At 45.9% G+C, this 27,833-nt stretch overlaps 1 protein-coding gene across 1 annotated transcript in view; it reads left to right on the top strand.

Annotated features, from left to right (window-relative positions):
- The window catches only part of LHFPL7 (LHFPL tetraspan subfamily member 7), a 74,813-nt gene that overhangs the window by 12,109 nt on the left and 34,871 nt on the right, over positions 1 to 27,833 (top strand). The window contains 1 exon segment of the mRNA XM_087924804.1: positions 13,622 to 13,760. Coding sequence (XP_087780930.1) covers positions 13,622 to 13,760 — 139 coding nt within the window.

Below are 27,833 nucleotides of genomic sequence, written 5' to 3'. Positions count from 1 at the left end.
AAATGTAAACACTGTTTGTGATGACCCAGGGTGGGATACAAAATAAACACAGTCACAAAAACAGGGGAAGCCCCCTTTATTCCTTCACTTTGCTTCCAAGCTCCAAATATCCTTGACTGGAGACAAAAAAAAACTCCCCCACAAGCAGTTACGAAAAGGAGGAAATGCTGTTTAAAGTAAAAATGCCTATAAATTATAAAGAGTAAAAACAACACAAACCACACTGAAACAACTAAGCAAACCAGGCAAGAAAAGGGCTTGAAGACATCCACAGATATCGGAACACACACTGGGAAGGATGCCAAACTCAGAGAGGAACCATAAAGGAGAGATATTTCCATGTTTTGTTTCCAGCACTGGCCCATACGCATGTCCGTCCTCTTATCCAGTTGTCACAGCTGCAGCCCATGAAGGGGATCAAGGCCCTTTCCTCCCCCATAGACCACGCCATTCACGTCTCTCCCTTATCCTCTCCTCCCTGCGTGCCCTAGGATGGAGAGGGGATGGGCCTGGGTCCTCCTCTGACTGCCCAGCCGGCCTCTGCCCTTCCCCAGCCTCCTCCACAACCTCTGGAGCCACACTTCCACTCCCTGTTGCCTGTTCCTCCTCTCCCTCGGAGTCAGTCTCCGACAGGGGCATGACACTGTTATAGTAACGTTGCAAAATGTGGAAATTTGTTTTTAATTGTCAAAACGTTGAATAAATAAATTTATTTTAAAAAGGAAGAAGCTGCAGGTGCTTTGTTATAGGAGATTTTTAAGAGACAGGACTGTTGCAACACCGGAGGCTTTTAAGAAAAGACTGGATAAACCACCTGTCTTACGACCATTCCCGCATCCCCACGGTCACGTGATTTACATTTGGAGGCTTGACAACTGACTCACAGTTATGACCGGTGCAATATTTCGGGGTCACGCGATCCCCTTTTGCAACCTTCTGACAAGCAAAGTCAAGGAGGAAACCAGAGTCGCTTAACAACCATGTGATTAATTTAACAACCGCAGTGATTTAATTAAGCCAAAGCAGCAAGAAGTGTCGTACAATGGGGCAAAGCTCGTGTCATGCCCCTGTTGGAATCGGATTCCAAGGGGGAGGTCGAACAGTTGACAGGGAGTGGGAGTGTGGCTCTGGGGGCTGTGGAGGAAACTGGGGAAGGGCACAGTCCAGTTGGACATTCAGAGGAAGACCCAGGCCCACCCCCTCTTCATCCTAGGGCACGCAGGGAGGAATGGAGAAGGGAGCAACATGGGTTACAGGGGAGAAAAGGGCCCTGATTCCCTTTATTAGCTGCAGCTGGGAAAACAGGATATAAAGGGTGTTTGTGCACAGCACGTCGCTGGAAGCAAAGCGTGCATTATCTTTGTTTGTCAAGTCTTATCTGGGTTCTGGAGTCCTCCCAATTGTGTGTGTTTCATTATCTTTTGAAAGTCTGCATTTCCTTATCCTGCCCTGTCTCGTTAATTGCTGCAGCGTGGTTTGTGTTGGTTTTTATTTATAATTTAGATGTACTTTAGGTTCGGACTGAATTTCTTCCCTTTAAAAACTGTTCTTGGGAGAGTTTTTTTCTCTCCAGCCAAAGATAACTGGACATTGGAGGCCAAGTTGGAGGAATTAAAGGGACTTAACCTACTTTTGTGACTTTGTTGCTTTTGGCAATGTCCCACAGCTCATTTAACAAATGTCTCACTTAACGGCATAAATTTGGGGCTCAATTGTGGCTATTGTCAGGATTCCGGCAATGACTCCCATTTAAACCATGAGTCTCGAGCCAAACTTCCAAAACTTCAAAAGGATTTATTGGGAGTTAACATGCCAGCACTGCCTGGGTGCAGCTGACTCTGAAACACATTATTCATTGTCACCCTTGACCCTGGTTTTCCCCCACCCCTCTGGGTGTATCCTAATTCATATTCTCCAATGGGACACCTCCATAGCCCAGAGTCATCAATCATGTTCTCCAACTAGATATTTGCGAGGCAGAAACTTCAGTCACCTCGTTACTATCTTTGAAAACATTTATGGAACGCAGTTTCGGTTTGCAAGCTGCCTCACTGCTCTCCGCTCCCTTTCTCTTGTCAACTCTAAAAAGCACCAGAGAAATATTTTATGAGTTGACAGTCGTAAGTGGAGGATGATCTGCGCTTTCCATAGGAATGTGGGTTGAGTTGACTTTCCCTTCGCTCGTAGCTCAGTCAAACCCCGGGATCTATAAATCAGAGTTTGCGGTTAAGCATCCTGGACAAAGACGGGCAATGGTGGTTTATTCAATAAACAATCAACTCGAGGCTCGTGCGGGTAGTTGGCAAGAGGACAAATTGATCATCTTCCTCGACTGCTTGCAAAGCAGCTTCTGCGTTCTTGGGAACCATTTCAGCAGATTAATTGGCAGGCTTGACTTCTGGCCCCTGCAGTTAATTGTTTTGTTCGTTCTTTTAAAAAAAAAAGAAGAAGAAAGGAGAGGTTAATACTTGGAGGTGAACATGTTGGACGGCCTCTCGCTCTTTCATTATTTTGCAGAATGCCCTTCTGAGACGTGTGAATATTTGCAAGTCCTTGGAGAAGAAATAGTATAATAACAATACTGCATCCGGTTTTGGTCGCCACGATGTAGGTCATCTAGTCCAACCCCCCCATCTAAGCTGAAACCAAGTTGAATCTCTCCTTGTTCAGTTTCCATCCATTATTCCTTGTCTGGCCTTCGGGTGCTTTGGAGAATAGCTTGACCCCTTCCTCCTCTCTGTAGCAGCCCCTCAAATATTGGAAGACAGCTATCATGCCTCTCCTGGTCCTTCTCTTCCCTGGACTAGCCAGACCCAGTTCCTGCAACCGTTCTTCATATGTTTTAGCCTCCAGTCCCCTTATCATCCTTGTTGCTCTTCTCTGCACTTTTTCTAGAGTCTCAACATCCTTTTTTATAATGTGGTGATCAAAACTGGGTGCAGTACTCTAGGTGTGGCCTTACTAAGGCTTTATAGAGTGATATTAGTACCTCATTTGATCCCGACTGTATCCCTTTGTTAATGCAATTTAGGATTGCATTGGCTTTTTTGGCTGCTGCTGCACACGGCTAGCTCCTATTTAGCTGGTTGTCCACTAAGACTCCGAGATCCCCCTCCCAGTTCCTGCTATTGAGCCTGGTTTCACCCAGTCTATTATATGTGTCCTTTGGGTTTTTCTTGCCTGAGTGTAGGACTTTGCTTTTCTCTACAAGTGCGAGGACCGGTCATTAAGTCCCTTTTCTCAGGGCCCCGGTAACTTCAAATGTTTGCTAAGCTGAGTCGGGGACTATCGGATTTCAGCTGCTTGGTGGCAATTGATCACTTTCGATCAGGGGCATAGAATCTGAGTTTTGACTGATTTCCCTGAATGGCTGCTTAGAGCTATAAAATCTTCATTCTCTGCTCCCCCCGCCCCCCCTCCAGCCTTCTCCTGGGGGTGATTAATTGTTGATCCCCAAACAAACCTCTTGACTCAAGCCCATAAATTTGCCTTTACGTGGCTTAATAAATCCCACTCGGTGACAAGGGAGATCAAGGGCTTTATTACTCTTTCAGTAGCGTGAACAGCAGTCATTACGTTAACTTAAAACTTGGTGGGTTAAAAAAAAAAAAGAAAGAACTTGAAATTCAGGCACACACAAAACTTTATTTTGAATTCCAGAAGGGACATAGGTAACGCTTCTGTAAAAATGAGTTTAATTCCTTTGGTCGACATCAAAGGTGGGGAACTCTGGCCCTTTAAGACTTGTGGACTTCAACTCCCAGAATTCCTGAGTCCACCAAGTTTTCTTTCTTTTTTTTTTTTTTTTAAAAAAAACACTTTAGCAGGCAGGGCTGGCTCAAGAATTCTGGGAGTTGAAGTCCACAACTCATAAAAGGGGCCATAGTTCCCTACCACTGCGTAACTCTGTATGGACATACACAGGTACACGCAGTAGTCTTAGAATACTTAGAATAGAGCTGGAAGGGATCCTGAAGGTCATCTACTCCAGCCTCCTGCTCAAGCAGGGGATCCTATACAATTTGACTGTCCAGTCTCTTTTTAAAAACCTCCAGTGATGAAGCACCCACAACTTCTGGTGGCAAGCTGTTCCATTGGTTAATTGTCCTCAGTGTTTGGAAGTTTCTCCTTAATCCTAGTTGCTTCACCAGGAGATGGTGAGTTCTAGTCCCACCTTAGGCATGAAAGATGATTGGGTGACTTTGGGCCAATCACCAGGGGATGGTGAGTTCTAGTCCCACCTTAGGCCTGAAAGCTGGCTGGGTGACTTTGGGCCAATCACCAGGGGGTGGTGAGTTCTAGTCCCACCTTTGCATGAAAGATGGTTGGGTGACTTTGGGCCAATCACCAGGAGGAGGGTGAGTTCTAGTCCCACCTTAGGCATGAAAGATGGCTGGGTGACTTTGGGCCAATCACCAAGAGAGGGTGAGTTCTAGTCCCACCTTAGGCATGAAAGATGATTGGGTGACTTTGGGCCAATCACCAGGGGATGGTGAGTTCTAGTCCCACCTTAGGCATGAAAGATGATTGGGTGACTTTGGGCCAATCACCAGGGGATGGTGAGTTCTAGTCCCACCTTAGGCATGAAAGATGATTGGCTGACTTTGGGCCAATCACCAGGAGATGGTGAGTTCTAGTCCCACCTTTACATGAAAGATGATTGGGTGACTTTGGGCCAATCACCAGGGGATGGTGAGTTCTAGTCCCACCTTAGGCATGAAAGCTAGCTGGGTGACTTTGGTCCAATCACCAGGAGGCTGTGAGTTCTAGTCCCATCTTTGCATGAAAGATGATTGGGTGACTTTGGTCCAATCACCAGGAGACGGTGAGTTCTAGTCCCGCCTTAGGCCCCAAAACCAACTGGGCCAGTCCCTTCCTCTCAGCCCAACCCACCTCACAGGGTGGTTGTTGTGAGGAGAACAGGAGGAGGAAGGAGTATTATGTTCTCCACCTTCAGTTACTCACAAAGAAAGAAAGGCAGTATAAAATTTCTAATCTAATAACAAAAAGCCAGGCTTTAACTAAGCCGTAAATTAACTGGGTTTGCACAGCTTGGAAAACCAAACCCAGCAAGGCACTTTAATTTTCTGAAGGCATTGTGCAGAGACCGTAAACGCTTGTTTCAGGCAGCTGCACATCCAAGATTAGAATCCTCTTTTTTTGTGTGTTGCTTTTTTTAAAAAAAACCTGACAATGTCTCATTTTATGGGTTGAGGATTTTTTTTTTAAAACCGTGTATTGAAAAGGTTTTGTTTGTCTTGTATTTTCATTCCCGTGCATCCTCCACACCCATCCTTTCAAATATTTTGGGGGACCTGCCCTTTCCTGTCCGATCTTCCCTCCTCCCTTTCCGTTTTTTTTTTTCCCCTTGCAAACCTTTCCTTCCTCTGTCCGTAATAAAAGGCTAAAAAAAGAAGAAAAAAAGGAAAGGCCGTTTTAGGATTTCCCCCCCAAAGGTATTAAACATTTGCTGTAGCAGTTGTGATTAGAAAGTTGGCCTTCCTGTTTAAAAAACAAAACAAAACAGGGTGTGTTTGTTGGTTTCTGTATTGTTAAAAGAGGTCGAAGAATTTGGAATCCTTTGTCTGTCTTTGGGTCTTTCCACGATCAGAGATTTTCAGGAAACACAGTTAGCTGGGATCAACCCCAGTTTTCCTGTTCACACAATAAATGGAGCTATGAAACACAGCAAATGTTGGTCAACATACAAGGCAGTCCTTGACTTAAAAACCCTTTGTTTAGTGGCCATTTGAAGTTGCAACGGCCTTGAAAAAAGCAACTTAAGACCGTGTTTCATACATGTATAACCATTGCAGGATCCTCGTGGTCATGTGATCAGAATTCAGAGGCTTGGCAACTGGCATGTACTTATGACGGTTGCAGCGCCCTGGGCAATGGGGAAGCCAGATTCACTTAACAAGGGTGTTACAAACTTAACAACTGCAGTGATTCACTTAACACCGTAGAGAAATAGAATAGAGAATAGAATAGAATAGAATAGAATAAATAATAGAATAGAATAGAAAATAGAATAGAATAGAGAATAGAATAGAGAATAGAACAGAATAAAGACTAGAATAGAGAATAGAATAGAATAAAGAATAGAATAAGGAATAGAATAGAATAAAGAATAGAACAAAATAAAGAATAGAATAGAATAGAATAAAGAATAGAATAGAATAGAATAAAGGAATAGAATAAAGAATAGACTAGAATAAAGAATAGAATAAAATAAAGAATAGAATAAAATAGAGAATAGAATAAAGAATATAATATAATATAATAAAGAATAGAGAATAGAATAGAATAGAGAATAGATTAGATTAGAATAGAATAGAATAGAATAGAATAGAATAGAATAGAATAGAATAGAATAGAATAAAGACAGGAGTGGGATTCAACCGGGATTACTATCGGTTCTGTGACTACGTTTTGACTACGTGACTACGAAGGGAGCCTGGAGGTCTCTAGTCCAGCCCCCTACTCAAGTAGGAGACCCCAGACCATTCCAGACAAGGGGCTGCCCAGTCTCTTCTTAAAAACCTCCAGCGATGGAGCCACAACTTCTGGTAGCAAGCTGTTCCACTGCTTAATTGTTCTCCCACTTAGGAAGTTTCTCCTTAATTCCAGGCTGTTTTTATTCCTTGCTTAGTTTCTATCCATTGTTTCTTGTCCTGCCCTCAGGTGCTTTGGAGAAGAATTTGACACCCTCACCCATCTTCTTTGTGGCAGCCCCTCAAATACTGGAATGCTGCTATCATATTCCCCCCAGTCCTTCTTTTCTCTATTTTTTTTTTAAATTGGCTGAAAAACCAAAGCTGGAGGGAGCTCGTGAAGCAGAATGCAAACCTTTGCTAATTTTTAACAGTTGTTCCACCTTTGAAACAGATTTGTTTCCCGTTTTCCCGGAGAGTTTTGATCTTGCAGTGGCCTGGTTTTGCATGCAAAGCAGGTGTTTCAAATGAAAATAAGGCTATTTTCAGCTCAAAAACATTTCTGGAATGCTGGAATGGCCTCAAAAATAATTTTTATACCAACTTTTCAGGTTGTTCATATATATATACACACACACACACACACACACACACACACACACACACACAAACACACACACTCATATATGTTTTCTGAGGTTTTTGAGGGTATTTGTATTGTGGATCTTTGGTTATTCGGGTTTTCTCCCGCGTAAAGAAAACCCACGGGAGAAAACCCGAATAACCAAAGATCCATATATATAGGAGAGGTGAGTTCTAGTCCCACTTTAGCCATGAAATCCAGCTGGGTGACTTTGGGCCAATCACCAGGAGATGGTGAGTTCTAGTCCCGCCTTAAGCGTAAAAGCCAGCTGGGTGACTTTGGTCCAATCACCAGGAGACTGTGAGTTCTAGTCCTGCCTTAGCCACGAAATCCAGCTGGGTGACTTTGGTCCGATCACCAGGAGACTGTGAGTTCTAGTCCCGCTTTAGCCTCGAAATCCAGCTGGGTGACTTTGGGCCAATCACCAGGAGATGGTGAGTTCTAGTCCTGCCTTAGCCACGAAATCCAGCTGGGTGACTTTGGTCCAATCACCAGTAGACTGTGAGTTTTAGTCCCGCCTTAGCCATGAAATCCAGCTGGGTGACTTTGGTCCAATCACCAGGAGACTGTGAGTTCTAGTCCCGCCTTAGGCACAAAATCCAGCTGGGTGACTTTGGTCCAGTCACCAGGAGACGGTGAGTTTTAGTCCCGCCTTAGGCATGAAAGCTAGTGGGTGACTTCGGGCCAGTCATCAGGCGACTGTGAGTTCTAGTCTCAGCTTAGCCAGAAACGCCAGCTGGGTGACTTTGGTCCAAATACTCTCTCTCAAGTCAACACACCTCACAGGTTGTTGTTACGGGGGAAATAGGAGGAGAAAGGTGTGTTGGATATGTTCGCTGCCTGGAGTTATTGGTAAAAATCATAAAGGCGGGATACCAATAAATAAATAAGAAATATTATATCAGGCTCACGTCAAGCAGCTGCTAGTTGCCATTTGGTGTCCGAAGATGATTCAAAGAGCTGGTTTTCTGACTGCACCATTAGCTCAAGCACATCTGTTTCCCCACATTTGCCAGAACTCCGTTCTGTGCAAGAAATATTCATCCTGCCATCCTCATTCAATGCTTGTGTTCTGCTCTCTCGTTTGCTGTTCTTCCGCTTCAGCCGAGCGACTTCATCCAGATAGTTTTTCTAAGATCCGATAGATGAAAACATCTGTCGCGCTTAAAAACCAGCGTACAGGATTTACCACGCAGCGGTGGATTCTTTGGAAAGTTTTTTTTTTAAAAAAACTTTCTGCCAACAATAAAAAGGGAAAAAAAGTGTAAAGGAAGAGAAAGTGAGCAAGATCGGGTTTTGTTTTTTGTTTTTTTAATTAAAATTGCCCTTCCATGTATGTGAGTGCCAGTTTAGTGTTTTTCAGTTTTGGCAATTTTAAGAGGTGTGAAACGATAGCTTTTTTGTTGTTGCTGTGGCTGATATGCATATTTATAAGTTTCCCGTTAGTAGCTCCCAAGTCTCATGCCATCAACTGTTCTGTTCCTATCTCCACGCGACTGGCGGTTGTAGCTACTCCCAGACCCATATTCCTTTCTCTCTTCCACTGTGATAGCATGTGAGAAAGATCTCGGGAGACCAGGCGAAGAGAGGACGCCAAGGGAAGCCTCAGATAAGAGACACCTGAACCCTCAGCTGCATAATGGCTAGAGAAAGAGGATACAGATACAGATAATCAGAGTTGGAAGGGACCCTGTAGGTCATCTAGTCCAACCCCCCCCCCAAGCAGGAGACCCTACACCATTTCTGACAGATGGTCAGAAATCAAAAGAAAAACTCTCCCTTGGTACTCTCTGAGCTGGATTGTTTTCTTGCCAATGTTTTATTACCCAACTAGGTAACTTCATCGTGCTGGAAGGAAGTGGGGTTTTGTGGAGTAAAAGAGGCGGAGGACTGTGATGTCCTTGGTGCTCTGTGAACTAGGTTGTTTTTTTGCAGACATTTCATTATCCAACTACGTAGGTAGAAGGAAGTGGGGTATGTGGAGTGGAGGAGGAGGGAGGGAGGAGGAGGAGGAGGAGGAGGAGGAGGAAGACAACAACTATGGGATCTTTAATGCTCTCTAAGCCTGGTTTGCAGACAACTCATGACTCAGTTAGGTAACCTCATCAGTGCTAGAAGGGAATGGAGTTTGTGGAGAGGAGGAGGAGGAGGAGGAGGAGGAGGAGGACTGTGGTGGTGCTAATTTTGGTTGTTTTCTTGTAGACATTTTATGACCCAACTAGGAAACCTCATCAGTGCTAGAAGGGAGTGGAGTTTGTGGAGAGGAGGAGGAGGAGGAGGAGGAGGAGGAGGACTGTGGTGGTGTTAATTTTGGTTGTTTCCTTGTAGACATTTCATGACCCAACTAGGAAACCTCATCAGTGCTAGAAGGGAGAGGAGTTTGTGGAGAGGAGGAGGAGGAGGAGGAGGAGGAGAACTGTGGTGTCCTTGGTGCTAATTTTGGTTGTTTTCTTGTAGACATTTCATGACCCAACTAGGTAAAATCATCAGTGCTAGAGGAGGAGGAGGAGGAGGAGGAGGAGGAGGACAACAACTATGGGATCTTTAATGCTCTCTAAGCCTGGTTTGCAGACAATTCATGACCCAACTAGGAAACCTCATCAGTGCTAGAAGGGAGTGGAGTTTGTGGAGAGGAGGAGGAGGAGGAGGAGGAGGAGGAGGAGGAGAACTGTGGTGTCCTTGGTGCTAATTTTGGTTGTTTTCTTGTAGACATTTTATGACCCAACTAGGTAAAATCATCAGTGCTAGAAGGGAGTGGAGTTTGTGAGGAGGAGGAGGAGGAGGAGGAGGAGGAGGAGGATTGTGGTGTCCTTGGTGCTAATTTTGGTTGTTTCCTTGTAGACATTTTATGACCCAACTAGGTAAAATCATCAGTGCTAGAAGGGAGTGGAGTTTGTGAGGAGGAGGAGGAGGAGGAGGAGGAGGAGGAGGAGGAGGAGAACGAGAACTGTGGTGGTGTTAATTTTGGTTGTTTCCTTGTAGACATTTCATGACCCAACTAGGAAACCTCATCAGTGCTAGAAGGGAGTGGAGTTTGTGGAGAGGAGGAGGAGGAGGAGGAGGAGAAGGAAAACTGTGGTGTCCTTGGTGCTAATTTTGGTTGTTTCCTTGTAGACATTTCATGACCCAACTAGGTAAAATCATCAGTGCTACAAGAGAGGGGATCTGTAGAGTGTCGAAGAGGGGAGGAAAAGAAAGAGGAAGTGGAGAATGAGAGGGAGAGGAGGAAGACTCCTGTGACCTTGGTACTCTTTGAGCCCAGGTTTTTTTTTTTTAGGCCATTTCATGACCCAATGAGGGCCGTGTTCTCTTATCAGCTTCAAATTGCTTTTCCAAAAAAATCTGGGAATCAGTCTTCCCATTTTTACCTATGAAACCCTAATCGATCCTTTGGAGAGGAAAAAAAAAAAAATCCCACTCCCTTTTTTACAACCCTGTAACCTCTCTTTGGGGGTAGATTCAGGGTGACTGGCTACAGCTGAGCATTTGCTGGCCAGATGCCTTTCCTGTTGCCTACACAGAGTTCACAGCAGATATTTTCAAAACAGGTCGGACATCCTCCTTTCTGCGGCTATTGCCGCCTTGCCAGAAGACTCATCCTGACCTTTGTTTTCCGACATCTTCGCCTCCCCTGGCACCGGATGTCCCATTTTTTTAAAAAAAAAAACGCACTCCATTACAGTGCGCACTTCCTCACAGCTGCCGTTCCTTGGCAGCGGCACTCCCATGGTGAGTACTGAGCCTCTCCGACGAAGCGTGTTCTTTTTTTTTTCCTTCTTTTTTATAAAAATTAAGAATCATTTGGATGCGGCTGGTGGCGTTGGCAACAGCTCGTTTCGAGACGCCAGCCAAGGCAGCCAATTGCAACGGTGGCTTTTAATAGGCGCTCGTGTTCGATCCTTAATCCCACCATGCATGTAATACATTTCCGATGATCGTCCTGCCAAGGCATCTTAATTACTCCGGGGAGAGAGCGACGGCTGAACCATGGACAATAGATTTCGCAGGAATGCTTAAACCCCTGCAAGATTATCCGGCGTTGGGGGAAACGGCCGTATAGCTGGATGTGCAACTTCCTGCTCCCCGTCATATCCTGAATATCCAAATGCAGGTAGTCCTCGGCTTACGACCGCACTTGGGCCCAAGATGTCTTGTCACTAAGCAACACAATTGCTAAGTGCATTTTGCTCCGTTTTACGACTGTGAAAATATCTACATACCCCCCCTCACATCCTGGACATACGTTGTCTCAATTTCTACCCTCAAAACAACTCTATGGGGCACTGCACACTGGAACAACTACCCTGTTTCCCCGAAAATACGACCTACCCTGAAAGTAAGCCCTAGCTTGATTTTTACACGTGCGCCCAATATAAGCCCTACCCCCCCAAGTAAGCCCTAATTAAGACCCCGCCCACTCCAGAGTGGACAGGTAAAAATTAAGCTAGGGTGGGGATGGCAGTGGGGTCAGCTGCCCTACTACTTACCTTTGGACAGGTGTAGCCAGGCCTCGCACACCCTGACACCTGCCTTGCTGGACCATTTCTTCTGCAGCCGGCAAGGCTGGCAAGGCTTTCCTGAAGGCCTCTGGAAATGATAACAAAGCTCTGGATCGATCCTGAGCTCACTTATCGGCAGCAGAGGCCTTCAGAAAAGCCTTGCTGGCTGCAGAAGTAGTTCCTGAAGGCCTCTGACAGCGAAAAGGAGGCCAAAGGCAACGCACATAAGTGAGGTTGGTCAGTGGATGACGTCCTCCAAAAATAAGACCTGGTGCCTTTTTTGGGTGGCAAAAAATATATAAGACAGGGTCTTATTTTCAAGGAAGCACGGTAGACACAAGGACAGTTTTTTCCCCCATGCCAGCCCTCTGCTAAACAACGAATTCCCACAACACTGTCAATCTATTTACTAAGATTGTATTACTATTCTCATCCTTCCTAGTACCTAGTACCTATCTCTTCCCACTGGTCATAGTCATAACCATGTTGCTTATATTTCTACGATTTATATTGTTTTATTTAGTTCCGTAGTATGATTTGATGGCTTATTTAGTATCCTATCACCATCACTAAGTGTTATATCTCATGATTCTTGAAGAATGTATTTTATTTTTTCTTATGTACACTGAGAGCTTATGCACCAAAGACAAATTCCTTCTGTGTCTTTTCCTTGGCCAATAAAGTATTCTATTCTATTCTATTCTATTCTATTCTATTCTATTCTATTCTATTCTATTCTATTCTATTCTATTCCATTCCATTCCATTCCATTCCATTCCATTCTCTACTTTATTCTCTATTTTCTATTCTATTCTAGTCTAGTCTAGTCTATTTGAAATGTATTCTATTCTATCCTATTCGAAATCTATTCTACTTTATTCTGCCCTATTCTATTCCATTCCATTCCATTCTCTACTTTATTCTCTATTTTCTATTCTGTTCTAGTCTATTCTATTCTAGTCTATTTGAAATGTATTCTATTCTATCCTATCCTATTCGAAATCTATTCTACTCTATTCTACCCCATTCCATTCCTATATTATCCTATTTTCTGTTCTGTTCTATTCTAGTCATCATTTATTTGCTCTTCTTTGCTAAGACTGGTTGCTAAACTAAGAATCAGCTTAAACCTTTAGCTTCTGTTAACATCATACATACGTGTATCTAACAAAATGAAATTCAGTGTAAAGAAAAGGAAAGTCCTACACTCAGGCAAGAAAAACCCAAAGGACACATATAATAGATTGGGTGGAACCAGGCTCAATAGCAGGAACTGGGAGGGGGATCTTGGAGACTTAGTGGACAACCAGCTAAATATGTGCAGCAGCAGCCAAAAAACCCAATGCAATCCTAAATTGCATGAACAGAGGGATACAATCGAGATCAAGGGAGGTACTAACACCACTCTACAAAGCCTTAGTAAGGCCACACCTAGAGTACTTCATCCAGTTTTGGTCACCACATTATAAAAAAAGATGTTGAGACTCTAGAAAAAGTACAGAGAAGAGCAACCAGGATGATGAGGGGATTGGAGGCTAAAACATGTGAAGACCGATTGCAGGAACTGGGCTTGGCTAGTCCAGGGAAGAGAAGGATCAGGGGAGACAGGATAGCAGTCTTCCAATACTTGAGGGGGTGACACAGAGAGGATGTGGGGGTCAAGCTATTCTCCAAAGCACCCAAAGGCCAGACAAAGAATAATGTCTGGAAACTGACCAAGGAGAGAGATTCAACCTGAAAATAAGGAGAAACTTTCTGACAGTGAGGACAATCAACTGATGGAACAGAAGTTGCCCTCGGAAGTTGTGGGAGCTTCATCCCTGGAGACTTTCAAGAAGAGATTGGACTGCCCTCTGTCAGAAATGGTGTAGGGTCTCCTGCTTAGGCAGCGGGGTGGACTAGATGACCCACAAGGTCCCTTCCAATTCGGATTATCTGTAAAACAATCTGTAAAACATCTGAAGGGCTGAGAATGATGAGGCCTCTTTGCGGTTTTGCGCTCATAGGACAGTCTTTAACCAAAGTTCTCCCTCTTTTATTTCCAGACCAGTGTGGTGTTGTGTGTGGGTGGTTGCGCCCTTTTGGCTTTGAGCGCCTTGCTGGCAGTCATCATCCTTTTCCTACCCAGCGGACAGTGTGAGAGACGGCTCTGCACCCTGGCCGGGTACATTCAGACAGCGGCCGGTAAGTGGCTCACAATCCTGGTTTGATTGAGGGAATTTGCTAGGCATCTCCCGATCTCCTCTACTGCAACTAACCCCGATTGGTGTTTTTGAAAGGTGTCCACTTTAAGAGGGATGGACTTCAACTCCCAGAATTCCCTTAGCCAGTTAAGGTCCACCCACCTTAAAGCATGCTGGCTGAGGAATTCTGGGAGCTGAAGTCCATCTTAAAGCAGGCTGGCTGGGGAATGCTGGGAGTTGAAGTCCACCCATCTTAAAGCATGCTGGCTGGAGAATTCTGGGAGTTGAAGTCCATTCATCTTAAAGCATGCTGGGTAGGGAATTCTGGGAGTTGAAGTCCATTCATCTTAAAGCATGCTGGCTGAGGAATTCTGGGAGCTGAAGTCCATCTTAAAGCAGGCTGGCTGGGGAATGCTGGGAGTTGAAGTCCACCCATCTTAAAGCAGGCTGGCTGGAGAATTCTGGGAGTTGAAGTCCATTCATCTTAAAGCATGCTGGGTGGGGAATGCTGGGAGTTGAAGTCCATTCATCTTAAAGCAGGCTGGCTGAGGAATTCTGGGAGCTGAAGTCCACCCATCTTAAAGCATGCTGGCTGGAGAATTCTGGGAGTTGAAGTCCATTCATCTTAAAGCATGCTTGATGGGGAATTCTGGGAGTTGAAGTCCATTCATCTTAAAACACACACACAAAACACATGTGGCATGCAACAAAAAATCATTTAATGTATGCCGATTTGTGTACATTTAAAGTGACAATAAAATTAATGTGTGTGCGTGCGTGTGCATACGTGCATGTGTGTATATTTTAAGATGGGAGTATTTAGAATCTTCCATTTGGAAATAGGTCTTTATTACATAATAGGGAGGTGAAATGTGGATGCAATTGCATTTTCTGCCTGAACGGGGTGGAGTGGGGTGGGGGTGGGGGTTGGACTAGAAGACCTCCAAGGTCCCTTCCCCATGTGTTATTTTGCTATTCTGAAGAAACAATTGTCCGCCAGCATTTCATCAACGTTTCGTTTTTGCTTTACTCCCGAGCTGTTCAATTGTTGGTGTGATGGATTACGTGCTATCTAATTGTCTTGGACTCCTAACAATCACGTAGATAGATGGATAGATTTTTTTCTCCCTGGGGCTGTTCCGTTTTCAATAAACAATTTTGTACAGAAGAATGTATGATCTATTCAGGGCCACCGATGGGTATGGATGCGTCTATTCTATTCTGTTCAATTTCTCTTTTCTTCTGTGTTGTCTTCTCTTCTTTATTCTATTCTCTTCTTTTTCTATTCTTTATTCCATTCTTTATTCTGTTCTCTTCTATTCTCTATCCTCTTCTATTCTTTATTTTATTCTCTTCTCTTCTTTATTCTCTTCTATTTTCTATTCTCTTCTTTATTCTATTCTTTATTCTCCTATTCTCTATTCTCTTCTATTCTTTATTCTCTTCTATTTTATTTATTCTCTTCTATTCTTTATTCTATTCTATTCTATTCTATTCTTTCTACTTATATTCTGTCTCTATTCTATTCCCATTCCACTCCATTGTATTCTGAATTCTATTGTATTCTAAACTCTATTCTATTCTAAACTCTGTTCTATTCTATTCTATTCTATTCTATTCTATTCTATTCTATTCTATTCTATTCTATTCTATTCTATTCTATTCCATTCCATTCCATTCCATTCTTTCTGCTTATATTCTGTCTCTATTCTATTCCCATTCCATTCCATTCTGTTGTATTCTGAATTCTATTGTATTCTAAACTCTGTTCTATTCTATTCTATTCTATTCTATTCTATTCTATTCTATTCTATTCTATTCTATTCTATTCTATTCCATTCCATTCCATTCCATTCCATTCCATTCCATTATTGGTCTTGGAGGGATGGAAGGCTAAGACAAACTTGAGCTGGTTAGGACTGAACTTCTTGGCTGTGGGCAGAGTCTTGCCTGCAATGCTGCACTCTAACCACTGCGCCGCCAAGGCAGTCATTAAATGAGTTCGGCCCCCTTTGAGGGTGATTTTGCTCACTGTCGTTCAACAAATCACTGCAGTCGACAGAATACAGGTAGTCCCGGATTACGACAAACAATTCAGCCCAGCACTTCTGTTGTTAAGGGAGACATTTGTTAAGTGGAGTTCTGCCCCATTTTACACGACTTCTCCCCACAGTTGTTAAGTGAATGGCTGCAGTATTTAAATTAGTAGCCCGGTTGTTAAGTGAATCTGGCTTCCCTCGTTGACTTGTCAGAAGGTCGCAAAAGGGGATTGGGTGACCCCAGGACACCGCAACCGTCATAAATACGAGTCAGTTGCCAAGTGTCTGAATTCTAATTACATGGTCATGGGGAAGGCAGCAAAAAAACAGCGATAAATCACTTTTTTCAGCACCAGCGTAACTTCGAACGGTCCCTAAATGAAGTGTAAATCGAGGACTACCTGCAATTGAGTTGGAAGGGACCTTAGAGGTCATCTAGTCCAACCCCACCCCACCCCGCTCAAGCAGGAAACTCTCCGCCATTTCAGACCAACAGCTGTCCAATCTCTTCATAAAAACCTCCTGTGGTGAAGCTGCCATCATTTCCGGAGGCCAAGTTGTTAAGTGAATCATGCCGTTGTTAAGTGAATCCCCATGGACTTCTCTTGATGGGAACCAGCTGAGAAGGACGCAAAATGGGGAATCTCATAAATCTGCGCGGAGAAAATGTGATTGGGATGACTTAAAGCTGGTCCTGTTGAGATCAGGACGCTGTCCTACATTTTGCAATTGCCGGCATAATATTGATTTAACAGATCATCATAGTTGGAAGGGACCTTGTAGGTCATCTAGTCCAACCCAATGCCCAAGCAGGAGACCCTACACCATTTCTGACAGATGGAAGTCTAATTTCTTCTTGAAAGTCTTGAGTGACGATGCTCCCACCACTTCCGAAGGGAAATTTTGTTCCATGGGTTGATGGTTTCTCACTGTCAGAAAGTTTCTCCTTATTTCCAGGTTGAGCCTCTCCTGGATCAGTTTCCATCCATTGTTCCTTGTGTGGCCTTCAGGTGCCTTGGAGAATAGCTTGACCCCCTTCCTCCTCTCTGTGGCAGCCCCTCAAATATTGGAAGATGCTCTCCTGTCTCCCCTGGTCCTTCTCCTCCCTAGACTAGCCAGGCCCAGTTCTTGCAACCATTCATCGTATGTTTTAGTTTCCAGGCCTTCGATCATCTTAGATATATTCAGATTAACAGAGTTGGAAGGGACTTTGTAGGTCATCTAGTCCAACCCCACCGCCCAAGCAGGAGACCCTACACCATTTCTGACAGAGGGCAGTCCAGTCTCTTCTTGAAAGCCTCCACAACTTCCGAGGGCAACTTCTGTTCCATGGGTTGATTGTTCTCCCTGTCAGAAAATTCCTCCTTATTTCCAGATTAAATCTCTCCTTGTTCAGTTTCCATCCATTATTCCTTGTTCATTTAAATTGGTTTTTTGTGGGAGCTGGGAAAAACGTAGACATCCCATTTTATTTTATTTTATTTTCAAAAGGATGGAAATAATCAAAGACCCTGAAGAGATCCCCAAGAGATTTTTTTCATTTGAGAGCCCCGTGAAAGGTTAATTACAATTATACCCTCCTCATTTTGGTTTTTTCAAATTAAATTCTGGTAGGCCTTTTTTGTGTGCGATATTTGAAAATGGATGAATGGTGTCACAATTCTTAAGAGAACAACCTTACAAAGCATTCGCTTAGTGGTCATTCAAAAGTTGCAACGGCCCTGAGAAAAAGTGACTTACGACCGTTTTTTCCACACTTAACGACCGTCGCAGCCTACCCCGCGGTCACGTGATCCAAATTCGGACACTTGACGATGGATTCACCTTTATGACAGATGCAGCCCCTCTTCCCACCCAGCGAAGTCCACGGGGAGAGCCAGATTCATTGAACAACTGCCTTCCCGTCTTAAGAACTGCGGCGATTCCCTTAGTGACGGTGGCAAGGAAGCATGGTTTTGCTTAACGATGGAAATTTTGGCCTCAGCTGAGGTCGTAAGTTGAGGAGCATCTGTATATATTCTCGTGGTTCTTTGCACAATGTATTTTGAGTTGTTCCTCCTTTTCTTTCCTTGGACATCTGGCAGGGAGGGGAGGAAAAACAGTCGCCTTGATCTTCCTGTTTTCTTCCCGAAATAATTTTCTTGCAGGCTTCGTTCCAAAAATGCAAACAGAGGGACTAAAATTGGTTTGAAGGAAGAAGAGAAAAGGCGCCTTGTTTCCTAACAACAACAACAACAAAAAAAAATCCCTTTTTTCTTTCCCTATTTTTAAAAATTACAGATAGCTAGTTCTGTCTTAGGCCCAGGACTCTTCAATATCTTCATTAACGACTTAGATGAGGGAATAGAAGGGGAACTTACCAAGTTTGCAGATGATACTAAGCTGGCAGGAATAGCCAACACCCAAGAAAATAGGCTCAAGATCCAGAGGGATCTTGACAGACTTGAACCCTGGGCCGTATCTAACAAAATGAAATTCAACGTAGAGAAAAGGAAAGTCCTACACTCAGGCAAGAAAAACCCAAAGGACACATATATAGACTGGGTGAAACCAGGCTCAATAGCAGGAACTGGGAGGGGGATCTCTGAGTCTTAGTGGACAACCTGCTAAATAGGAGCCAATGTTGTGCAGCAGCAGCCAAAAAAGCCAATGCAATCCCAAATTGCATTAACAAAGGGATACAATCAAGATCAAAGGAGGTACTATTACCATTCTATAAAGCCTTAGTAAGACCACACCTAGAGTCCTGCACTCAGTTTTGGTCCCCACACTATAAAAAAAGATGTTGAGACTCTAGAAAAAGTGCAGAGAAGAGCAACCAGGATGATGAGGGGACTGGAGGCTAAAACATATGAAGAACGGTTGCAGGAACTGGGCTTGGCTAGTCTAGTGAAGAGAAGGACCAAGGGAGACAGGAGAACAGTTTGCCTTTTGGGGTGCACCACCCCGGATAACAACTGGGTGTGCTCTTTTGCAGGGGTCGCCAAGCTTTGGGACCTCAGGGACTATCAAACTCATAGTTTTAAATCCCGCAGACCGGAGACCCTGGGAAAATCCCCCACCCCTTTTTCCTACCGATCGATCCGTTCTTTATTTGGGATCGCAGGATACCGTCTCCAGCTCCGTTCTCAGGGTGAGTGAGAGAGAGAGACAGAGAGAGAAAGAGAGAGAGAGACTGAGACTGAGACTTTTGGCTTCGTGCAAGGAAAGCCGCAGAAGTCTTTCTTTCTCTCCCCCAGACTCCACCAGAAATGAGTCTTTGCCGGTGCAGCCTCTTAGGAGCGAGAGGCCTTGCAGGGTCGCAAAGACACATTTCTGGTGGAGTTTGGATGAGAGAAAGAAAGACTTTTGCTGCTTTCCTTGCATGCAGCCAAAAGCGGAAGAAGAAAGAAGCAGCCCGGTGCCCAGGTAAGGCACATGGGGCGAGTGGGGCAAGTTCCCCCCCCCTTCCTCCCTTTCCCTCCTCCCCTCACTACCTTGTGTTGTTCGCAATGCAAGTGACACAAGCCTTGTCTTCCCACGGGCCTTGTGGGCGGTGCAGCCTTGTGTTCCCGCGCAGCCTGGATTAATTGCTTTGGGGGTGACATTTCTCTGCAGACCACCAAAATTTACTCACGGACCACCAGTGGTCCCCAGCCCACTCGTTTGTGGCTACTGCTCTTTTGTGTGAGAACGGTGCCAGAGGTGGGGTTGGTGCTCTTGGAACGAGTTTGCCACAGTAAGTCAAGCAAAACTAATTCATTTTAATCTCACTGCTTCCAATTCGGTCTGTGGGTGCCATTATATCTAATCTTAAACCTTGATGTCGGTTTGCTATTTGTATCTCACCTAGTTTTTACAAATAACTCAAGGCAGCGAATATATAGCCAACACATCTTCTTCCTCCCTCTATTTTCCTCACAACAACAACCCTGTGAGGCGGGTTGGGCAGAGAGAGAAGGACTGGGCCAAAGTCACCCGGCCGGGTTTTGTGCCTAAATTGGGACTAGAACTCCCAGTCTCCCGGTGATTGGCCCAAAGTCACCTAGGAACAACTTGGAACAACTTGCCTCCAGAAGTTGTAAATGCTCCAACACTGGAAGTTTTTTAAAAGATTTTGGATAACATTTGTCTGAAGTGGTGTAGGGTTTCCAGCCTAGGCAGGGGGTTAGACTAGAAGACCTCCAAGGTCCCTTCCAACTCTTCTCTTCTCTTCTCTTCTCTTCTCTTCTCTTCTCTTCTCTTCTCCTCTCCTCTCCTCTCCTCTCCTATTCTATTCTATTCTATTCTATGTGTCTTTCATGATTAAATTGGGACTAGAACTCACAGTCTCCTGGTGATTGGCCCAAAGACACCCAGCCAGCTTTCATGCTTAAGGCGGGACAAGAACTCCCAGTCTCCTGGTGATTGGCCCAAAGCCACTTAGGTGGCTCTCATGCCTAAATTGGGACTAGAACTCCCAGTCTCCTGGTGATTGGCCCAAAGACACCCAGCCAGCTTTCATGCTTAAGGCGGGACAAGAACTCCCAGTCTCCTGGTGATTGGCCCAAAGCCACTTAGGTGGCTCTCATGCCTAAATTGGGACTAGAACTCCCAGTCTCCTGGTGATTGGCCCAAAGCCACTTAGGTGGCTCTCATGCCTAAATTGGGACTAGAACTCCCAGTCTCCTGGTGATTGGCCCAAAATCACCCAGCCAGCTTTCATGCTTAAGGCGGGACTAGAAATCCCAGTCTCCTGGTGATTGGCCCAAAGCCACTTAGGTGGCTCTCATGCCTAAATTGGGACTAGAACTCCCAGTCTCCTGGTGATTGGCCCAAAATCACCCAGCCAGCTTCCAGCTTAAGGCGGGACTAGAAATCCCAGTCTCCTGGTGATTGGCCCAAAGCCACTTAGGTGGCTCTCATGCCTAAATTGGGACTAGAACTCCCAGTCTCCTGGTGATTGGCCCAAAATCACCCAGCCAGCTTTCATGCTTAAGGCGGGACTAGAACTCCCAGTCTCCTGGTGATTGGCCTCCCTAAATTGGGACTAGAACTCCCAGTCTCCTGGTGATTGGCCAAAATCACCCAGCCAGCTTTCATGCTTAAGGCGGGACAAGAAATCCCAGTCTCCTGGTGATTGGCCCAAAGCCACTTAGGTGGCTCTCATGCCTAAATTGGGACTAGAACTCCCAGTCTCCTGGTGATTGGCCCAAAATCACCCAGCCAGCTTCCATGCTTAAGGCGGGACTAGAACTCTCAGTCTCCTGGTGATTGGCCCCATGTCACCCAACCGGGCTGTTGTGCCTAGGACAGGACAAAATATCAAATTTTGACCCGACAATCCTGGAAACACTAAAACAAATGGTCGTATATAGGTGAACAATGGTCCCAGGTCGCTTTTTTTCAGCATCGTAACGTCCGCTGGTCGCTAAACGAACTGTCATGCGGCAAGGACTACCTGGATCCAATTTCTTTTTTGTTTTGTTTTTTTAAACGCTATCCTGACCTTCCTCCCATGTCGGCAAAGGAGAAATCTTTTTTTTTGCCGGTGACCTTGGCAGAATAGCTGGTGTGCCAATAAAAACCCCGACAAACTCTGTTGCCTTCTGATAGGGATATAAAAACTATAATTACTTTCGAGAATGAGTTATGAGTCAGGGGAAGTGTGGGGATGAGGGTGGGGGGGGCTTCCTTCCCCCCCCCCTCTCGCTTTCCAATCTCCCTGCTTCTGTTTTTGGGTTTATTGAATTTCCAGAGGTAGGTTTTGCAAACGAGAGTTAGCAGATGGCTGTTTGGGGCCCGGGCGTTTAATCAGTTGAAATATGGCCTCCCGCGATCTCGGGGCTGCCACTTCCCCGTGGAAGCAGGACAGGAAGAGCATGGTGTGTGTGTGTGTGTGTGTGTGTGTGTGTGTGTGTGTGTATAGAAAGCAGGGCTGGGTCTCTGGGGATTACACCGTACCTGGAAAACCAGCAACTGACATTCATAGAAGCAGAGATGAACATTAAGGTTAAGATTAGGCCAGGGGTCTCCAACCTTAGCCACTTTAAGCCTGGAGGACTTCAACTCCCAGAATTCCCCAGCCAGCAAAGCTAAGGTTGGAGACCCCCTGGACTAGGCCACCGAGCAAGCAGGAAACAATACCGATAAAAGGGAATGTTTGTAGCTCAGGGTTGGAACTGTGGGGTCCTTGGTGCTGTCTGAGCTGGGTGGTTTTTTTGCAGACGTTTCGTGACCCAGCTGGGTCATGTCATCAGGGCTGGAATAGAGGGAGGTTTGAGGAGGAGGAGGAGGAGGAGGAGGAGGAGGAGGAGGAGAACTGTGGCATCCTTGGTGCTCTCTGAGCTTGGTTGTTTTCTTGCAGACGTTTCATGACCCAACTAGGCTACATCATCAGTGCTAGAAGGGGAGGGAGGTTTGTAGAAGAGGAGGGAGGAGGAGGAAGAGGAGGAGGAAGAGGGCACCAGACTGGTTGGGGTCCTTGATGCTCTCTGAGCTTGGTAGTTTTCTTGCAGACGTTTCATGACCCAACTAGGGAGCATTATCAGTGTCAGAAGGGTTGGGGAGAGGAGGAGGAGGAGTGGGAGGAAGGCTATCAGGTCCTTGGTGCTCTCTGAGCTTGGTAGTTTTCTTGCAGACGTTTCATGACCCAACTAGGGAGCATTATCAGTGTCAGAAGGGGTGGGGAGAGGAGGAGGAGTGGGAGGAAGGCTGTCAGGTCCTTGGTGTTCTCTGAGCTTGGTAATTTTCTTGCAGACGTTTCATGACCCAACTAGGTAACGTCATCAGTGCTAGGAGGGAATGGGGTTTCTTAGAAATTCTTCAGAAACCAGCGGAACCTCAGGTCCCACCGAAGAAAACTGGGTGAATTTTTGGCCAGTTTCCAAATATTTTCTGGGAATTGAGCCTAACTGAATCAACCCAACCGATTGAGGCGTCTTCACTGATGACGTTACCTAGTTCGGTTGACGAAATGTCGGCAAGAAAACCACCAAGCTCAGAGAGCACCAAGGACCCAGAAGCTTTTCTATCTTGTATTTTTATTTTTATTTTTGGTCTCTCTCTCTCTCTCTCTCTCTCTCTCTCTCTCTCTCTCTCTGCATCTATTATTCAAAAGCAGGAATGGTTCCTTCAAAAGGAGCATTTTTTTTTCACTCCAATAGTGACGGAGGGCGATTGGCAGTGAGCCACACTTATCTCTCTCTCTCTCTCTCTCTCTCTCTTTGCAGAATAAATGGATTTATTTATTTTTGGGGGTTTCTTACCCAGCAACGTGTAGCATAGAGCGGAGTTGCTTCCCCAACCTGGCGCCCCTTGAAAGCTTTCAGCATTAACAGCTCCGGCTCTCGAAGGCAACAAAACTGGGATGTGCTTCTGAGATTTTATTTTCATTTCTCCAATGTATTTAGAGAGAGCTTGTCCATCAGGCGCAGGTGACTCAGGATGGTGTACAATTTAAAAAAAAAAAAAAAGCAATCCATAAAAATGAACAACCTTGAAAACATTACGGAATTTTAAAAAGGGCATTTTTTTTAGGGTTAAACACGCAGCAGAGATCAACATTTCTTAAAGGCGTCAGGTGGTGGGTGCTTCATCACTGGAGATTTTTAAGAAGAGGTTGGATAACCATTTGTCTGGAATGCTATATGGGGGGGTGTAGGGGGGGTTCTGAACTTTTTTTGCAAGGAGGGCCAGATTTGGTGAGGGGAAAATGTGTGGGGCCGACCATTCAGCCTGGCGTTCTTTGGACCGTTAACGTTAAATAGGAAAAATGCCGGGCCGGCAGAGAGAGGAGGCCGCGGGCTGCTCAAAATTTGAAAACAGGCCACAATTGGCCCCTGGTCTGGACTTTGGACATGTCTGCTATATAGGGTCTCCTGTCTGAGCAGGGGGTTGGACTAGAAGACCTCCAAGGTCCCATCCAACTCAGTTACTCTACTACCCTTCCTTCCTTCCTTCCTTCCTTCCTTCCTTCCTTCCTTCCTTCCTTCCTTCCTTCCTTCCATCCTTTCTTTCTTCCATCCTTCCTTCCCTCCCTCTATCCTTCCTTCCTTCCTCCCATCCTCCCATCCTTTCTTTCATCCTTCCTCCCTTCCATCCTCCATTCCTTCCTCCCTCCTTCCCTTCCTCTCTTCCCTCCTTCTTCCTTCCTTCCTTCTTTCCTTCCTTCCATCCTCCCTCCCTTCCATCCTCCCTTCTTTCCTCCCCCGCCTCTTCCCTCCTTCCTTCCTTCCTCCCTTCCTCTCCTCCCTTCCATCCTCCCTTCCTTCCTTCCTCCCTTCCCTCCTCCCTTCCATCCTCCCTTCCCTCCTCCCTCCCTCCCTTCCTCTCTTCCCTCCCTCCTTCCTTCTTTCCTTCCTTCCTCCCTCCCTTCCTTCCTCTCTTCCCTCCTTCCTCCTCCCTCCCTTCCTTCCTTACTCCCTTCCATCCTCCCTCTCTCCCTTCCTTCTCTATTTTAGGAGGTTTTAAAGAAGAGATTGGACAACCTGCATTTTACCTGCTTGGAAAGGAAGTATCAGGTGGCTTGGAGAAGAGAAGGAAGCCCAGGTGTTTCTGTCCCGTCCCCCTTTGCAAAATCACATTCTCAACCCTGGTTTATTTCTAGGATGCAGTCTGGAGATTTGGTTTTTATCGTCTGTGCTGGAGGCCATTAGCTAAAAAGGCTTCAGGGAGCCTTTGCACAGCTGGAACCAGATTGGCTCGTTGGGTGGGATTTTAATTGAGGTATTTGGCTGCCAAGACAATGGGAAGATTCAGTCTCTGGGTTGGCAGCTGGCTGAGAGCAGCTTTTCCAAGCCTCAGGAGGCTTTAAGAGGGGTGGACTTCCACTCCCAGAATCCTCTAGTCAGCATCCTTTAAGAGGGGAGGACTTCCACTCCCAGAATCCCCACCCAGCCAGCATCCTTTAAGAGCGGAGGACTTCCACTCCCAGAATCCCCCAGCCAGCATCCCTTAAGAGGGGAGGACTTCCACTCCCAGAATCCCCCCAGTCTGCATGCTTTAAGAGGGTTGACTTCCACTCCCAGAATCCCCACCCAGCCAGCATCCTTTAAGAGCGGAGGACTTCCACTCCCAGAATCCCCCAGCCAGCATGCTTTAAGAGCGGAGGACTTCCACTCCCAGAATCCCCCAGCCAGCAGGGTTTAAGAGCGGAGGACTTCCACTCCCAGAATCCCCAGCCAGCATCCTTTAAGAGGGAGGACTTCACTCCCAGAATCCCCAGCCAGCCTGCTTTAAGAGGGTGGACTCCAGCTCCCAGAATCCCCCAGCCAGCATGCTTTAAGGGGAGGACTTCCACTCCCAGAATCCCCAGCCAGGATGTTTTAAGAGGGAGGACTTCCATTCCCAGAATCCCCAGCCAGCCTGCTTTAAGAGGAGGACTTCCACTCCCAGAATCCTCTAGTCAGCATCCTTTAAGAGGGTGGACTTCCACTCCCAGAATCCCCAGCCAGCAGGGTTTAAGAGGGGTGGACTTCCACTCCCAGAATCCCAGCCAGGATGCTTTAAGAGGGAGGACTTCCACTCCCAGAATCCCCAGCCAGCATCCTTTAAGAGGGCAGGACTTCCACTCCCAGAATCCCCTATCCAGCATCCTTTAAGAGGAGGACTTCCACTCCCAGAATCCTCCAGCCAGCATCCTTTAAGAGGGGAGGACTTCCACTCCCAGAATCCCCCAGCCAGCATCCTTTAAGAGGGCAGGACTTCCACTCCCAGAATCCCTATCCAGCATCCTTTAAGAGGCAGGACTTCCACTCCCAGAATCCTCCAGCCAGCATCCTTAAGAGGATGACTTCCACTCCCAGAATCCCCAGCCAGCATCCTTTAAGAGGGCAGGACTTCCACTCCCAGAATCCCTATCCAGCATCCTTTAAGAGGGAGGACTTCCACTCCCAGAATCCTCCAGCCAGCATCCTTTAAGAGGGCAGGACTTCCACTCCCAGAATCCCCCAGCCAGCATCCTTTAAGAGGGCAGGACTTCCACTCCCAGAATCCCCAGCCAGCATCCTTTAAGAGGGAGGACTTCCACTCCCAGAATCCTCAGCCAGCATCCTTTAAGAGGATGACTTCCACTCCCAGAATCCCCAGCCAGCATCCTTTAAGAGGGCAGGACTTCCACTCCCAGAATCCCCAGCCAGCATCCTTTAAGAGGGAGGACTTCCACTCCCAGAATCCTCCAGCCAGCATCCTTTAAGAGGGATGACTTCCACTCCCAGAATCCCCTAGCCAGCATGCTTTAAGAGGGCAGGACTTCCACTCCCAGAATCCCCAGCCAGCATCCTTTAAGAGGGCAGGACTTCCACTCCCAGAATCCCCCAGCCAGCATCCTTTAAGAGGGGAGGACTTCCACTCCCAGAATCCTCCAGCCAGCATCCTTTAAGAGGATGACTTCCACTCCCAGAATCCCTAGCCAGCATGCTTTAAGAGGGCAGGACTTCCACTCCCAGAATCCCCCAGCCAGCAGGGTTTAAGAGGGGAGGACTTCCACTCCCAGAATCCCCTATCCAGCATCCTTTAAGAGGGGAGGACTTCCACTCCCAGAATCCCCCAGCCAGCAGGGTTTAAGAGGGAGGACTTCCACTCCCAGAATCCTCCAGCCAGCATCCTTTAAGAGGGTGGACTTCCACTCCCAGAATCCCCCAGCCAGCAGGGTTTAAGAGGGAGGACTTCCACTCCCAGAATCCCCAGCCAGCAGGGTTTAAGAGGGGAGGACTTCCACTCCCAGAATCCCCCAGCCAGCATCCTTTAAGAGGGGTGGACTTCCACTCCCAGAATCCTCTAGTCAGATTCTTTTTTTTCCTGGCAAAAAAATTAAGTCATGAATTTGTACAGGCAATCCTTCATTTACAACAATTTCTTTAGTGTCCATTTGCAGCTACAATGGCATTGAAAAAAAAACATGGCTTCTGGGCATTTTTCACACTTAGCGACCGATGCAGCATTCCCCGTGGTCACGTGATCCGAATTCGGATGGCTTGGCAACTGATTCATATTTATGACGGTTTCCGTATCCCGGGGTCTCCTGATCCCCTTTTGCGACCTTCTGACAAGCAAAGTGAATGAGGGAAGCCAGATTCACTTAACAACTGTGCAAGAAAGGTTATAAAATGTGACAAAACTCGCTTAAGCTACTGTCTCGCTTAGCAACAGTCTTTGGGGTCATAAGTCGAGGAGTACCGGTATAATCTCCCCCCCCTTCTCAAAAGAAATATGCACAATAATTGGTCCTCAGCTTAACAACTGCAATGGGATGCACCGTTTATGTTGCTAAGTGAGACATTTCTTAAGCTCACTTTGCCCCCACTTTTACAATTTTTCTTGCCACCGTTGTTAAGTGAAGCCCTGCCATTTGCTCAAGTCACACAGTCGTTAAGTGAACCCGGCTTCCCTGTGGACTTGGCTTGTTAGGAGGTCGCAAAAGGGGATCATGTGGCCCCGGGACACAACGGTCATAAATATGAGTCAGTTGCCAAGCCTGACCGTGATCGCGGAGGAGGCTTCGATGGTCATTAATTGTGAAAAACGGGTCGTAAGTCGCTTTTTTCAATGCTGTGGTTACCTCGAACGGTCCGTCGTAAGTCGAGGGTTACCTGCAATGAAGGATCGATAGCAACGGGGTCTTTTCGGAGAGGGTGTATCAGTGAAACAATCATGGATGATCTTGGCTGGTTTTTCTTTCCTGCTGACATTAATTGAGGATTTATCAAACTTGGGTGGCCTAATATTTCTTGCAGGTGCATCTAAAAATACCACACACACACACACACCTGGACACACAACAGACATGGGGTTGTGAACATCACGGAAAATTGTGAGCATTTGTGTCCCGCTTCTGTGTCCTTCCCGAAAAGCCCGTACTTTTTGAAATATTTTTTTATTTTATATTTTACTGTATATTGTATATTTCTCTCTCTCTCTCTCTCTGTGTATAATTGTTTTATTTTATATGTTTTATTATATTTATGTCTATTCTGTTGTTATTTTTTTGCACATTTCTGAATTGCTCTTCTCTCTCACAGAGGAACTCTGGCTGGTATTCAATAAAACCTCAAAATATAAATATAAAAACAGTATAT

The sequence above is a fragment of the Pseudonaja textilis genome, chromosome 1, assembly GCF_049901715.1.
Source record: "Pseudonaja textilis isolate UNSWEBS1 chromosome 1, rPseTex1.2, whole genome shotgun sequence".
Taxonomy (NCBI): Eukaryota; Metazoa; Chordata; class Lepidosauria; order Squamata; family Elapidae; genus Pseudonaja; species Pseudonaja textilis.
Note: the sequence above shows the minus strand (reverse complement) of the source record. Positions and strands in the feature narration are given on the sequence as shown.